At 39.5% G+C, this 13,425-nt stretch overlaps 2 protein-coding genes across 2 annotated transcripts in view; one reads left to right on the top strand and one right to left on the bottom strand.

Annotated features, from left to right (window-relative positions):
• fbxl17 (F-box and leucine-rich repeat protein 17) overlaps positions 1-8,140 on the bottom strand; it is a 305,963-nt gene extending 297,823 nt beyond the window's left edge. The window contains exons 1-6 of the mRNA XM_084728685.1: positions 7,626-8,140; positions 5,217-5,725; positions 3,774-4,157; positions 3,553-3,675; positions 3,030-3,287; positions 2,280-2,411 (exon numbers count right to left, since the gene is read on the bottom strand). Of these exons, the coding sequence (XP_084584811.1) occupies positions 2,280-2,411; positions 3,030-3,287; positions 3,553-3,675; positions 3,774-4,157; positions 5,217-5,705 (1,386 nt within the window). The 5' untranslated portion in view covers positions 5,706-5,725; positions 7,626-8,140. The remainder of the gene's footprint in view (positions 1-2,279; positions 2,412-3,029; positions 3,288-3,552; positions 3,676-3,773; positions 4,158-5,216; positions 5,726-7,625) is intronic.
• Positions 8,141-9,411: 1,271 nt separating this feature from the next.
• Positions 9,412-12,452, top strand: prxl2c (peroxiredoxin like 2C). The gene is made up of 6 exons (XM_084729537.1): positions 9,412-9,674; positions 10,017-10,085; positions 10,934-10,987; positions 11,073-11,178; positions 11,928-12,062; positions 12,164-12,452. The coding sequence occupies exons 1-6, from the start codon at positions 9,492-9,494 to the stop codon at positions 12,292-12,294; spliced, it is 678 nt and encodes a 225-aa protein (XP_084585663.1). The 5' UTR covers positions 9,412-9,491; the 3' UTR covers positions 12,295-12,452.
• The last annotated feature ends 973 nt before the right edge of the window (positions 12,453-13,425 follow it).

The following is a 13,425-nucleotide window of genomic DNA, read 5'->3' as shown; positions in this document are numbered from 1 at the left end:
AGTGTTTCTGGGTCGTCTTAATTCCTGGCAAACTTAATGACAATTTTAGGCCAAGCAACCAGAGCGCCTAGACATAACAATTCCCATATAAGCTCAGCCCATTTCTCTCCAATATAATGACAGGAAGCTAAAATAACTGCGACCATCTCACGTCTGAAAAATGACTGTCTGAAATTGATACTGCTGCGCTGAAATGCTATCAGCAGCAATATTAATCTCTCACCTAGTGGTAATCGCTAATTTCATATGCTATTAAGTTGATAAATGGGGTTTTAACAAACTGAGCTATTGTTAACAACTTAAAGCAGACTAATTCATCAAGGTCATGATTACTCATGGACTGCAAAGAAATATTAGGAGAGAAAAAGGGCAAAAGCATTAGTGAGAAAAGGAAGATCTAAATAATAAAGGTAAGAAACAGATGTGCCAAATGACCCAAATGCCAAAATATTTATGCTCTCTTTATCTATCAGAAACCACTACTAACTGACAATTAAAGAGGATATGTGGTTGGAGAAATGCACAACTCCGTATTAGAATCAACAAGCTGTGGTTTACAACAAGAAAGCAGCTGGCAGGATGATTTCAGAAATTGGAAAACAGTGACATCTAGCGGTGGTTTTCAGGAGTATGTCATCTGCTGCTTGTATTTAAATAAATACGATGGCAGTGAAGTTCATGCCATGCTTATGATGTATAAAACAAAACCAGCTGTGATAATGAGATCAGTCATTAAACAGATTAAGGCGTTACTCAGATACGCCCACATATTTGCATTCACACAAAAATATGATGTATTAAATAGAGACAAAATTTGATTTGAACCCTTGTTTCTAATTATTACATGAATTTTCAATTAGAGCTTTAACAAAATGCAAAGTATTAATTATGGTAACATATTAATAAAAATATACATATAATAAAATAATACTAAAAAATATACTTTTGGAAAACTCGTGAACCAAATATCAGAACAATTATAGAGAGTTATCTTCAAAAAGAAAAAAGCCAAGGATATATTTTTCAAGAACTTTTGTTCCCATTATCTTCTTACTTAGAAAACATTTCAAGAAGGTGATCTCTGATCGATAATGCTTTGCTTCGAGTGCAGCCTCAGAAAATAATCTTAAGTAAACCTGTTTTGGTTCTTTTTCTTGTTTCTTGTTTACTTGGGTGTATTGGATTGAAGGGAAGGGATGAGGGATCTGAAGAAACTTGGTTTATTTTTTGTAATTGTGGCAAATTTGTCACATTATGAAAATTAGCTGTTCTTCAAAAATACTAATGTGAATCTATTTTTACTAATACAAGGGTGCTAATGTTGAGTTTGACATTTAGATTCAGGTTTGTATCTTTTAAGTATTAAGTTTATATATCATTAGTTTTTTCTTGGAGTTGTGTTTACAAGACAGTGTGTACACCAAAAAGCAGACTATGATCCAAGGCTGGGGAAAAAAAATCATAGATGCATTGCGATTCTCACTTGAAAGATTATGAATCCCAGTCCTCAATATAATGATCGGCTGTGAAACATGAAACGTAATGGACATGAACACATTCATCATGTTTACATTCTAAAACCAGCTACTTCTTGAGTTCTGGTGACGAAGGCTGAGCGTGAGCAGCTGCAGATGGATACAATCTGAACAGCATCCCTCTGGCTTTTTAGTGCATGGAAGCATTTTAACAAAAGCCACACTGTGTGTAAGCTGTGTCTCGCTAAACTAATTATGGATAAGTACAAATTAACAGCCACACAGTGAGAAAAAATAAAGCCTCCTGAATCAGAATTGAATCATGAGGTGACAGGAGATTCCCACCCCTACTGTGAGAAGAAGTTTGTCATAGCAGTCACATCAATTTTTTGTGCCAAGAAGAAGAAGAAGACCAGAGCAGAAGAACAGAGTGAACAGTTCTCAGTTGATCCAGAGAGGCTAAACAGAAAGAGAATAAATGAATAAATCTGTATATTGATGTAGAAGTTGTCTGGCAAACCTTCAAGATGGTGGTGCACGTATTGGAAGAAGGGGCATCAGGAACAGTTTTGTGCTGCACTCGTAATTGAATTCTTAAACTCCAACACTGCAGTAACCAACAGTAAGAAATGCAAGAAACAGGGCCACAGTGGACTCTTATAACCCCAGAATACTAGCAGCAGATCCACACTGGAAGATTTTTACGTTGCCAAACAGAGACACACACAAACATGGGCTCCTGTGCAGGTAGAAACCCTGAAGCATGCAGGGAGAAAAATATGAGACCAGATGTGTGGGACTGACCAGTTTGTTCTCTTGCAGGTAGAGTCTCTGCAGTTTGCGGCATCCTCTAGCTAAGGCCACCATGCCTTCATCTGTGATACTGTAGCACTGACCCAAGTGGATGTCCTTCAGCTCACTGCAGTGCTCTCCCAACTAAAGACACAAAAAGAGAAAATGTTGAGTTTAACGCTTCGAATTTTCACCTGAATCAATTTGTAGGAGAGGGAGTCTGGCTAAATAATGGGTACAAAAAATTAAGCGTGTAAACCAAATAAAACAACAGTAATTTATGTAGTTCATTGATTCATAAGTAATATTTACAGGTATATACAGTTCATATGTACAGTACTGCAATACTTTAAATGTTTTAAAGTGTGTGTGAATAATTTGAAAGGCTTAAAAAGTTATGTTACATTTCTAATATTTGGTAGTAGGTAACTGTTTGAGCCACACGTTCTTTGACCTCTCCCGCTTTTTCTCTCACTTATGAATTAATGAATGAAGTAATGTGATAACTTTGGAAATGGGCAATTGTTCTATACCACGATAAACTTTACCGAGGGGTCCTGTGGATTTTTTTTTATGTGGATTAGAATGGCCAAAGCTTCACTGAATGGAAAACCCTCACATTCTATTGGAGTATCACTTCACTTATCATTTGGGGATAAAAACAACAAATGAGACAGGGGTATCACAGAAAAGAAAAGATCTGGAAACTGAAAAATGAGTCTTTGGATCTCTTTTGTCTCCATTCTAGTTCTACATGGATACCTTCTTCAGTGCTTCATCCGTCAGTTTGTCCTGGTTGCCCACGTGCACCTTGACCAGCAGAGGGCAGTGTGTAGCCAAGGCCGACAGGGACGTGTCCCCAAGCTGCTTGCAGCGGTACGCTGTGTACTTCTGCAGGCCGGGACAGTGCGAGGCCAGCGAGGACACACCGTGGTCATGGACCCCTCTGCAATCCGAGATGTTAATCTCTGTCACATTCTGCCTCCGGGAGGCTATTTTCACCAGGAGATCATCGTTTACCTGCAGAACAGGGCAAACACAAGGAGAGATGAAAGTCAGTAGAAAAACCAAACTTTTTGTTAATTAAAAGAATATATAAATAACAAGATTTGTTCTCAGAAACAGTTATCAGTCTTGTTGGCAAGGCACTCTCTCTCTGCTGATGTTAACTAAATGTCTAAAATATAAAATGTGAAAAAACAAAAAGACACAAAGTGTCTTCTCCGCTGAAATTAAAGAATAATTCCTGAAGACAAGAGTTTCATATGAAAATAGCACTGCTTACTTGTTGTAGGCCACTGAGGTCAATTTGCTTCCAGAACTGAAAGTCCAAGCAGAGGTCTCTCCAATACTTACACACCAGAGAGGCACACAGACAGCGCTCCTTCACTGTCAAGTGGGAGAGCACCTGCAAGGAGGCAAAAGAAAATATAATGCACAAAATGTAAAAAAAAAAAAAAAAAAAAAAAAGTAGATGTAAAAAAATTTTCTTTACTCTTTGCTGACCTTAAGGAGGATGGAGGAAGGCAGGTGGTTGATACTTAAGTGATCAGCAGCATCAGAACTTCTCGCCTGGCAGTCGTCATAATGATGCAGGCAACAGGGGGACGAGTCTGAACTGTGGGGCAAATCGGCGTGAAGACCGAGTCCGCAGCAGCCGTCAGCAGGTGAGGAGGAAGAGGAGGAGGCAGAGGAGGAAGAAGAGGCAGACGAGGAAGGGAGTGGACAAAGGGGAAGGTGGCAGTGGCCAGTTTCAGAGTTCGAGGCAACCTCTCCCCCACCTCCTCCCACTCCTCCGTTCTCCAGCCCTCCATCAGGGGCGGTGAAGGCGCAGCGTGGCTGCTTGCAGGGGGTGCACCTCTGCACCTCTGAGCACTTCCTCTTACACACCTAAACCCAGAGACACACACAGATCAGCCACACTTCTTCTGGCAAGTAAAGACAGATATTGCCTGTAAAGCCTTTAAATACAACCACAGGGTTAAAGAATCTTGCACCGCCCACATTATGAAACATCAAATCTTAACAGCAACCCAGAGGGGTGTACGATGAAGTAAGATTGATGGGTTAGCAACGTATGCTGAGTCTAAAGTCATTAATGTCACAAAGGTGACTTTCTTTTAACTTGGCTATCACCATGGTAACTTGTGTTGAACTCATAACCTGATCAGGATCAGGTTATTTTCAGAGTTTCAGATTAAATTGGCTGTAAAAAGTGTCACCCTTAACTAATTATTGAGCTTGCTTTGTAGTATAGTCCCCTGACTTTGAATCCTCAATGAGAACAAAATAAACCAAGGAGAAAAAATAGCTGTTGCTTTAAGTGTGAAGTTTGTGATGCCTGCAATTCTTTCATTACATATTTATTGCATACATTTGGTCTTTGTTGCATATACCACTCTGAGAAGTTGATGGACACATATTTTTCCTTTAAAATGGTAGATTTACAGGATAAATCAGCTCTGCATTCTATGATACTTGTTAAGATAACATAGTTAATGCCTAAATTTGCACTTAGGAATGAGCTATTCCTTGAAGATTGTTCCCTTAAACAATTTAATGTTAATTTCAAGTTATTTGAGCTTCTAGCCGATTCTAATCCGGCTCTTTTTGTGTTGCATATTATTATACATAACTTGGCTGCCCTCATTCAATTAAGGTCTTGGTCAATCACATTTTAGGTGGTTGATAGTTTTTAATGATCTCTTAGGAGTAATAAACAATTATAGTCAGTCATTGCCAGAAATGTTTGTCAGTAGGGTCATGCATAATATTTTCCACAAATATTCAGTGATATTCTTTAATAAAATTTTAAGAGATCCTGACACATTCATGTGGGGAGGGACAGCCCTCTCAACCACTAGCAGCATCACCAGTAAATTATGGCTATTTAGGCCATCTGTACCTCTGTAAGGTACAATGTTTGGTACTGTTGATGCAGCTCCTTACCATCTCAGTGTAGTCACTGGTGCAGCCAGGGACAGGTACAGGTATGGGCACAGTCACAGACACCCCAGCGGTTCGGAACAACGCTGGTGGCGGAATCAGTTTTGCAGGAACAGCTGATAACAGGCTCCTCCCTTGGCCCTCCCAGATAGCTAACTCTCGTGGTGACAGCAGGAACTTCGAGCAGTCCTCAGGAGATGCAAGTGTCGCGTATCGCTCAGCGAGCTTTGAGGCAGCTGCTGCTCCGATGCCAACTCCGCCCACACCAGGGACACTGATTCCAGTGATGCTGTTGTGACGGCAACCGCTGCCGTTAACGCCAGCCTCTAAATGGTCACTGTCGTCGTCAAGACCTGTACTGTTGCTGTGGACGATGAAGCAGAGCATGCACGGCAGCTGCAGGAAACAGTTCCTCTTCTTCTTCTTCCTGTGATGCAACTTGCGTGTCCTCTTCTTCAGGCGGTAACCATTTTTCGAGAGAAGATGGCCCATATAGATGATTCAAGGAAACTCTAGAACAATATGAGTTAGTAAATACAATGTATACAGTATTATTCAGCAATATTCTAATGACCTTGAAGGACTGGGTATCATTGTCCATATCATATTGGTGCCAATATCATGTTGGTGTCAATATGATACCTGAGTTTTGGTACAATACCAAAACAATGCTTTGTTGTTGTTTTTTTTTCCAAAACCTTACTCAGACACATTTATGTCAACTCAATACCAATTCCTGAGTTGTTTGGTGGATAAAACTCACTGTTTGGGCTATAAACGTAAGAAGATGGTGAAAAATGCTCATAAGTGTTTCCCATTCAAGAAGCTGGAATCAGAGAATCATCAAAATAGTTGATGATCAATTTCATATTCGATTAATCAATAAATTGTTGAAGCTTTAATCGATACTGTGACAAGAGACTAGATATCATCTTAGATTCTGTATATCGTTATATCATGATATAGCATATATGTTATCTTTTCCAGGTCTTTAAGGCTGCAGTAAAGTGGTGTAATTTTCTGAATTTATCAGACTGCGAAGAGAACTGTGCTGCCTTGAGCTCCACAACATGAGTGCCATTTTGTCCTGTTATATTGGAGAAAAGGCACATAATCAACAGACCTTGTTGTGAGAAGTTTCATGTAGGAACTAATTTCTTTCTGATGTATTATAAAGAAGTAGATTCTACTGCAGAAACAAAGTAGTTCCTCCATGAAACTGCTCACAACAAGTGTATGGATTGTCTTGCATAACTGGGTCATGATTTCTGGAGAGAGTTTTATTCTGAGTTTATGAGTTTTTCTAATGCATTTTTGGTGCCTTGAGCACCACAAGCCGAGTGTCCTTTAGCCTCATTATATTCAGAGAGAAGTCAGCGATCTCGACCACTGATATTTACAAAACTGAAATCCACACCCAAAAAATCTAGATGGATAAATAGCATTACAGGCCAGGGAAAAATATGTATTTTTGATTTTGGGATGAACTGTCCCTTTTCATATCAGTCACGTTCTGAAATCTACAGCATAAGCCAATATTTTCTTTCCATTTCATTAATTAATAAAAGTTCCATCTAAGACAATGTGATTGGCTATGATAACTATGTATATTATGCCATGAGCATGGAATAATGGAATTATACATGACTTTTCTTTGTTTTATTGACATAATTTATTGGCCCTTGGCAACCCTGCTCTCTAAATACCACCATCATATTGGTCGACCACCTATAATGACACATGAGGTTACTGTTTAAATAGACCTGAAAAATGTGAGCCTGTGCTTTAAGTGTCAAGGACAATCAAGATAGACCTATATATAGATGGTAATATATATTATGCTTAAAATAGACATAGTCTTTACACTCTTCTCCTTATGTACTACACATGATTAGGCTGCACAGCTACATCCACGCACAGAACCACAATGAAATACTGCTGTTGCTTGTAAAAAAGCAGTTGTATTTTACCTGCACTACAGCACATAACAAAGGAGCAGCGAGCGTTATAACCTTTTGACTTGCATTGTTTGTGTTGTGAATGCATAACTTGTCACGTGTTAAAACCCTAATTGCTTACGATAGAGTACAAGATAGCAGCTTTGTTATTATCACACTGCTGCAAAGATGCATCGTCCGGAATGAAAAGATGTAAACAGTGAACAGGTGGTCATTTGTTTAGCATGCACACACATTCACAAACACAAAGCAGTCTTAACGCGATGGTTGATGAAGCCGCGACAGCTTTATGTCTAATATTTGCTCCAACTTAACAAGATAATTACACCCTGATTTTGAGAAAAAAAGCACGGCGGCTCCATTGCTAACCCAGCTCAGCTCTCTGACAGGCTAGCTCGCTCCATCACTGGATGCTAAATTAGCTGGAGAAGCAACATGAAAGATCATGTCTCACCACTTCTTCACACGGTGCTCCCACACACCGGACGGTGCTCGCATAATACTGCTGTGCTGCACGGTACAGATGAGCGCTGACAAGCCCCGACAGGACACACACCGACACCAGAAAACCTGCTACTGACTTAGCGTAGTGTTTATCCAAACAGTGGCAGCTCTGCTCTGCTGCTGCTGCTCCTCAGACAACACTTCCGCACCGAGAGGGCAGCGGGACGGAAGCCGACGCGGGCGATTAGTAATTCGTCATGCAGCCAGTGGTGGAAAAAGTAGTCGAAGTAACAAAAGTAGAGTAAGGACCCTATGTTGCAAGTGAGGTCCTGCAGTCAAAAGCTAAAATTAGTATGAAAATATACTAGTACCAAGTAAAGTAAAAGTACCCAATATATGCAGAAAGGCCCATTTAAAAATAACATGCTTACTGTGCATTATATCAGATTCTGTTTTTTCTCTGCCAAAATAGAAAATACCTCTCCATGCATGTCCCTTGTAATGTTTTATGTAGCCAGTTTCGTGACACATAATCCTTAATAATAAAAAAAAAAAAACATGACAAAGTATTGGAAATATATCACACGTGTTAAAAATAATTTGCGCCTTGTCAACGCAATACTCATAACATACACACATCAAGAGAATGTGTATGATAAATACATCAAATAAAGAGCAGATTCTGATTATTTAAAATAATATAAAATTTAAAAAAAACGTCACACACACGTGAAAGCATCACTAATGTTGCAGCTGGTGAAGGTAGAACTAATGTCAACTGCTTAAAAACTCCTTTGTCTATGATAAAACATAATTAGTTATTAGTTGATTAATATTTTGTATTAATAATCTGAATCCACCTTTTAATGAATGTGTCCAATAGCGTAAAATGGAAAATTAAAGTACAGGTACCTCAAAATTGTTCCTAAGCATAGAACAGTAACTGAGTACTTACCTCCCTCCACAGTGACAGACTCAGGTTGTCTGAAGGCAAGGGGCAAAAAATAAATTAAAAGCACATCTAACATTGTAATGCATCTATGGTGAAGCTTCCATCCCTGGTTTAGATTAAAATTATTTTATTTTGCAACTTAAAGTTCAAGAACTTCACCTCTGTAATAGAAACACACAGGGAATTATTAACTATTTAACAATTTGCTGGCACATAGAGGACAATTCATTTTAGTATTAAGGCACATTACTGCATTTTGTCCAGTGAAGGGCACTAGAGGCCACTGTATCACTTTTGTCCATCGGAAGGGCAACCTAGAAGGCACTTTATCATGTTTTATCTACCTTAGGGGCAACCTGACACATTTGGTGAGATTCTTTGAACACAGGGCATATATATATATATATATATATAGCCTGTGTGCGTTTCATATATTACATATATCATTATTGTATATGTTTAAATGATTATGTACAGGAACAACTACAGTGCAATACCTATGCGCAGCTGAGACAGTGACTTGCAGGCAGTGGCATGCCATGCATTTGCAAATGAAGATGTTTTTGATCTCATACCCGCATACACCCAGCTGTTGTTGCTGTGGCCTACATGTGCATTGTTTATCTCCTGCATTAAATGAGATAATAAGGATCAACATTGACAAATGTTATTATATTGTTACCATTGCAACATGTAAATGTGTCCTTTTCTTCTTTTTCTTTTTCCTCTCTCTCTCTCTCTCTCTCTCTCTCTCTCTCTCACACACACACACACACACACACACACACACACACACACACACACACACACACACAAAGCCCTGGATATGGGCGTGAATTTCCAGCAGCCACCAGCTCCTCCACCCTGAACGCAAACTCCCAAAATAGCAGCGCGACTTCAGGAAGCCTTAGTTAAAAAAAAAAAATGGCTGAAGTAGTTTTACCAATAACTCGACAAGTCTCTAAAGAGAACCGGGATCTCGGGACTCCTGCCGTCGATATTCGTCTTGAAGACGTGGAGGATTGTTTAATTTACGACCGACATGGAGCCTCTGTTCCGTTCAAGAAATTATATCAGGACAGGAAATCGGTCATAATTTTCGTGCGGGTAGGAGAAAAAAACTTTTGTCTGGCTTGACTTTGCTGATGATGAGTCACAGGCTATCCTGCCTGAAGCTGCAGCTGTAAATTCATGAGGGGCTTAAATTAACTAGATAAGCCTCGACAGATGTTTCTGTTGAAGGCATCAGATAAAGTAACAGGTGAGCTTCAGCCTCACTGGACAGATGACAACAACAACGTCCTGTCATGCTATGATGGAGCAGGAGGAGATCATGTCTAGGTGAAGACGGAGGGTTAAACGTTGTATAGGTGCAAGATGAGAGCTTTAAAAAGTTATGTAATGTCTCATATAGCCTGTTAACGTATTATATACTGTATGTCCCTGCAGAATTTCCTGTGCTACAGCTGTAAAGAATATGTGGAAGATTTGAGCAAAATACCTAAAGATGTCCTGGAGGTAAGTCCGTGAATGCACCAGAGGCAACACAGCATGAAGACATACACAGTGGTGGAATGTAAACACAGTACTTTATTTAAATGGACAGTTCACCCCAAAATCAAAAAGTACTTATTTTTACACCTAACTGTACTGCTATTGATCTGTCTAGATTGTTCTGGTTTGTGTGTCAGGGTTTTGGAGATATTGGCCGTTGGGATGTCTGCCTTCTCTGGAATATAGTGGAACTTGTTGGGGCTCAACTTGTGGTGCTCAAAGCAGCAAAAAATACATTTTAAAAATTCAGCAGCAGTGTGTCTTTCCAGAAATCATGACCCGGTTACTCAAGATAGACAGATCTTGTTGTGAGCAGTCTCATGTAGGAATTACTTTCTTTCTGAATGCCAACCATCACTTTGCAGAAGAAAGCATGCATCTACATATGGATGAGAGGCTTGTGCTAGTGTTGTACAGTATACTGAAATTTTAATATTTTTCCAGTACTTTTTTTTTTATCAATAAATGGTCTGGTATTAGAATTTTTCAAAGCAGCATGCGGTGGGTCTGTCCCACCACTCTAAACTCATTTAAGTTGAATATTTTAAAGTCTACTAGTGCTTAATACAATATTACCTGCCACACTGTATTAAACGCAAGTTATTTGGGGATCTTGTTTTGGTCCTTTTTAAAACGTTTTGAATGCAAGACTACTCGTCGTGAAGTATCAGAGATTATACTTAAATTAAAAAAAAAATCATGTTTCTTCCATCACATGCAAATCAACAATAATACCCCAGCGATACCTTGGGTAGGTGTGAATCTAAATTATTGATTTTGAACAATCCAAAATTTGTTGTGTGTTGTTGCAGGATGCTGACATCAGACTGGTTGTCATTGGTCAGTCTGCTCACCATCATATAGAGGTAATTAATTTTCTGATTGTTATGCATAATTTCAGTCTGCCGCACATCTTCCTATTGTGCCGATTTATTTCTGATTTTCATCTAGCCATTCTGCTCACTGACGCGGTATCCTTATGAAATATATGTGGACCCAGAGAGGTGCATCTATCAAAAGGTTGGGATGAAGAGAGAGGAGAGATTTACAGACTCAGGTAATGCAATAACAGTATGAGCGTATAAATCCAGTATATTCTGGTGTGGTAATTAAAGGAATAGTTCGCCCAAAAATGAAATTTCACTCAACATCTACTCACCCCTGTGTTGATGTGAGGATGGGTGAAGATCTCCAGTTCACAAAACACTCCTGGATCTTCAGCGGAAAACAGTGTTGCAGCCAAATCTTATACAATTGAAGTGAACTGTGACCAGTTTTAAAATGTAAAAAAATAACACAAAACTTGGTGTAACCCAAGTGTCCGTAAGCCGTGACATTAAAATTTGACCCAAAAAGATGCCATTTACACCACGTTTTTAGCCTAAATGTCAACTGTAGCCTCTCAGACTGGATCCATGTGCACACGCCTGAAGCGGGTACACAGGCTCTCGCCAAAGCGGTGTGACACGAGATATACGAGATCTCGCGACACCTTCACATCTGTGTTTACATGCTACCTGTAAGCAACTCACACAACAGAGAGAGATGTGCTCAGAAATAATGACTTGTCACGTGCACAGTTGTCTTCGCAAACTTTAAACAAAGAAGAAAATGTCAAAGAACATAATTTCTTTGCTGCAGCCGCGCCGCTTGGGCGAGAGCCTGTGTACTCCGCTGAGTCTTTTGTGAACTGGCGATCTTCACCCATCCTCACATCAGCACAGGGGTGAGTAGATATTGAGTGAAATTTCATTTTTGGGTGAACTATCGCTTTAATGAAGATGTGCATCTCTGTTTATGTTTTAGCCCACCCTAGTCCCCATGTGAAGTCTAGTATGTTTATGGGACAGATGAAGAGTGTATGGCGGGCCATGACTAGCCCTGTATTTGACTTCCAGGGTGACCTTCATCAGCAGGGTGGAGCCATCATTGCAGGACCAGGTAAGATGCTTTAAATTTCTTGTATCTCAGTAAGTGCTTAATCATAATTTCTCTCTGTGCATCCATTGTGTCATATCTTTCTCCTTTGCTTCCTCATGCAGGCTCTCACGTTCATTTTTCCCATTTTGACTCAAACCGCCTGGACCACATGCCCATTAACTGGCTCCTCCAGCTCGCCGGAGTTCAACAGACTCTGGACTTCAGTGATGAGCCAAAGATCATCCATGTGTAGCCAGCTGGCTGTCTGAGAGTGCATCTCACCCCACATCACTGTCATTATAACAAATGCAGGGGTGCACACGTTTGTGCATTCGCTTGAGCATTTGTTTACATTTGTTTGTACAGTCTGTTGCCTGAAAGCATCAGTGACGTGTGGCTGAGTGTGTGAGAGAGATATGAATGCATTTTGTTTTGTGTTATTTTCTAAATTTTCTACATGTTCTAGTCATCATATCATTGGGTCTTATGTTGTGTAATTCTACTTCCATACTTGTAGTAAGATGGTTGCATGGTTAAAAGGTAACTTTGGTGTTTTTCAACCTGGACCATTTTTTTAATGTGTTTTTGCATTGAAGTGATTAATGGGGGACGACAATTTTTTGAATTGGCCGACAATGCTGCAGCTGGCAGAAGCAAAACTGAGCTACAACATAATCCTTCTGGACACTTGTGCACAGTTAAATTAAGTACAAGAAATTCTTGTTTTTGCCACTGACAGGCTCGAATTGTTATTCTAAGTGTCTGACAACATCATGGAAAGGATCTCTACAGAGATAGACCTTATTACAGAGTTAAGATCATTTTGGTTTAAACAGAGACAGAACATTTGTCTAACTCACTAAACCTACCACTCTCTTTTTGTGGTAACAGTAATTTCATCATCCTCACCATTAGAACACGACAGAAGCCAAATTAAAACTCACAAAAAACATTGTGGTTAGTCTTTCCATTGTTCCAACAATCACCAACACTGGTTTGGTTGAAATAAATCCCTTAATTCGGTATGCTAAATGTGAAACTATTGGGTTTGAATCATGTGGCTTCAGTAAGAGCAATTAAACAGCTGTTTCTGGTTAAGCAAAACTCATCTTAATCTTTAAAAAGGTCCATCTGAAGAAATAATTTCTATAAAGTTGTCAGACACAACAATCTGAGTCTGTTAGCAGCTTTTAGCGGGTGTACTTTGACGAAATGCAGCGACCCATAACTATTCACAGCTGCTGCTGCCGTCTCTCAATATTGGACCATTTTCAGAAATTGTTGTCCACATTTGTCACTCAGACGCAAAAACCTGGGAAAATAAGGTGCAGACTGGAAAATAACCTTTTTTTTTAAGTATTTATGAACACTTAAATTGCAGTGC

This window comes from Lutjanus erythropterus, chromosome 10, assembly GCF_056507025.1.
Source record: "Lutjanus erythropterus isolate fLutEry1 chromosome 10, fLutEry1.hap2, whole genome shotgun sequence".
Taxonomy (NCBI): Eukaryota; Metazoa; Chordata; class Actinopteri; order Lutjaniformes; family Lutjanidae; genus Lutjanus; species Lutjanus erythropterus.
The sequence above is the reverse complement of the archived record's forward strand: the minus strand, read 5'-3'. Positions and strand labels throughout refer to the sequence as shown.

Bases quoted from the DNA above. Each gene is read 5' to 3' on its own strand.
- prxl2c (XM_084729537.1), top strand. From the start codon at position 9,492: ATGGCTGAAGTAGTTTTACCAATAACTCGACAAGTCTCTAAAGAGAAC. The intron at 10,086-10,933 runs GTAAGTCCGTGA...GTGTTGTTGCAG, and splicing joins TACCTAAAGATGTCCTGGAG to GATGCTGACATCAGACTGGT. The intron at 10,988-11,072 runs GTAATTAATTTT...ATTTTCATCTAG, and splicing joins CTGCTCACCATCATATAGAG to CCATTCTGCTCACTGACGCG.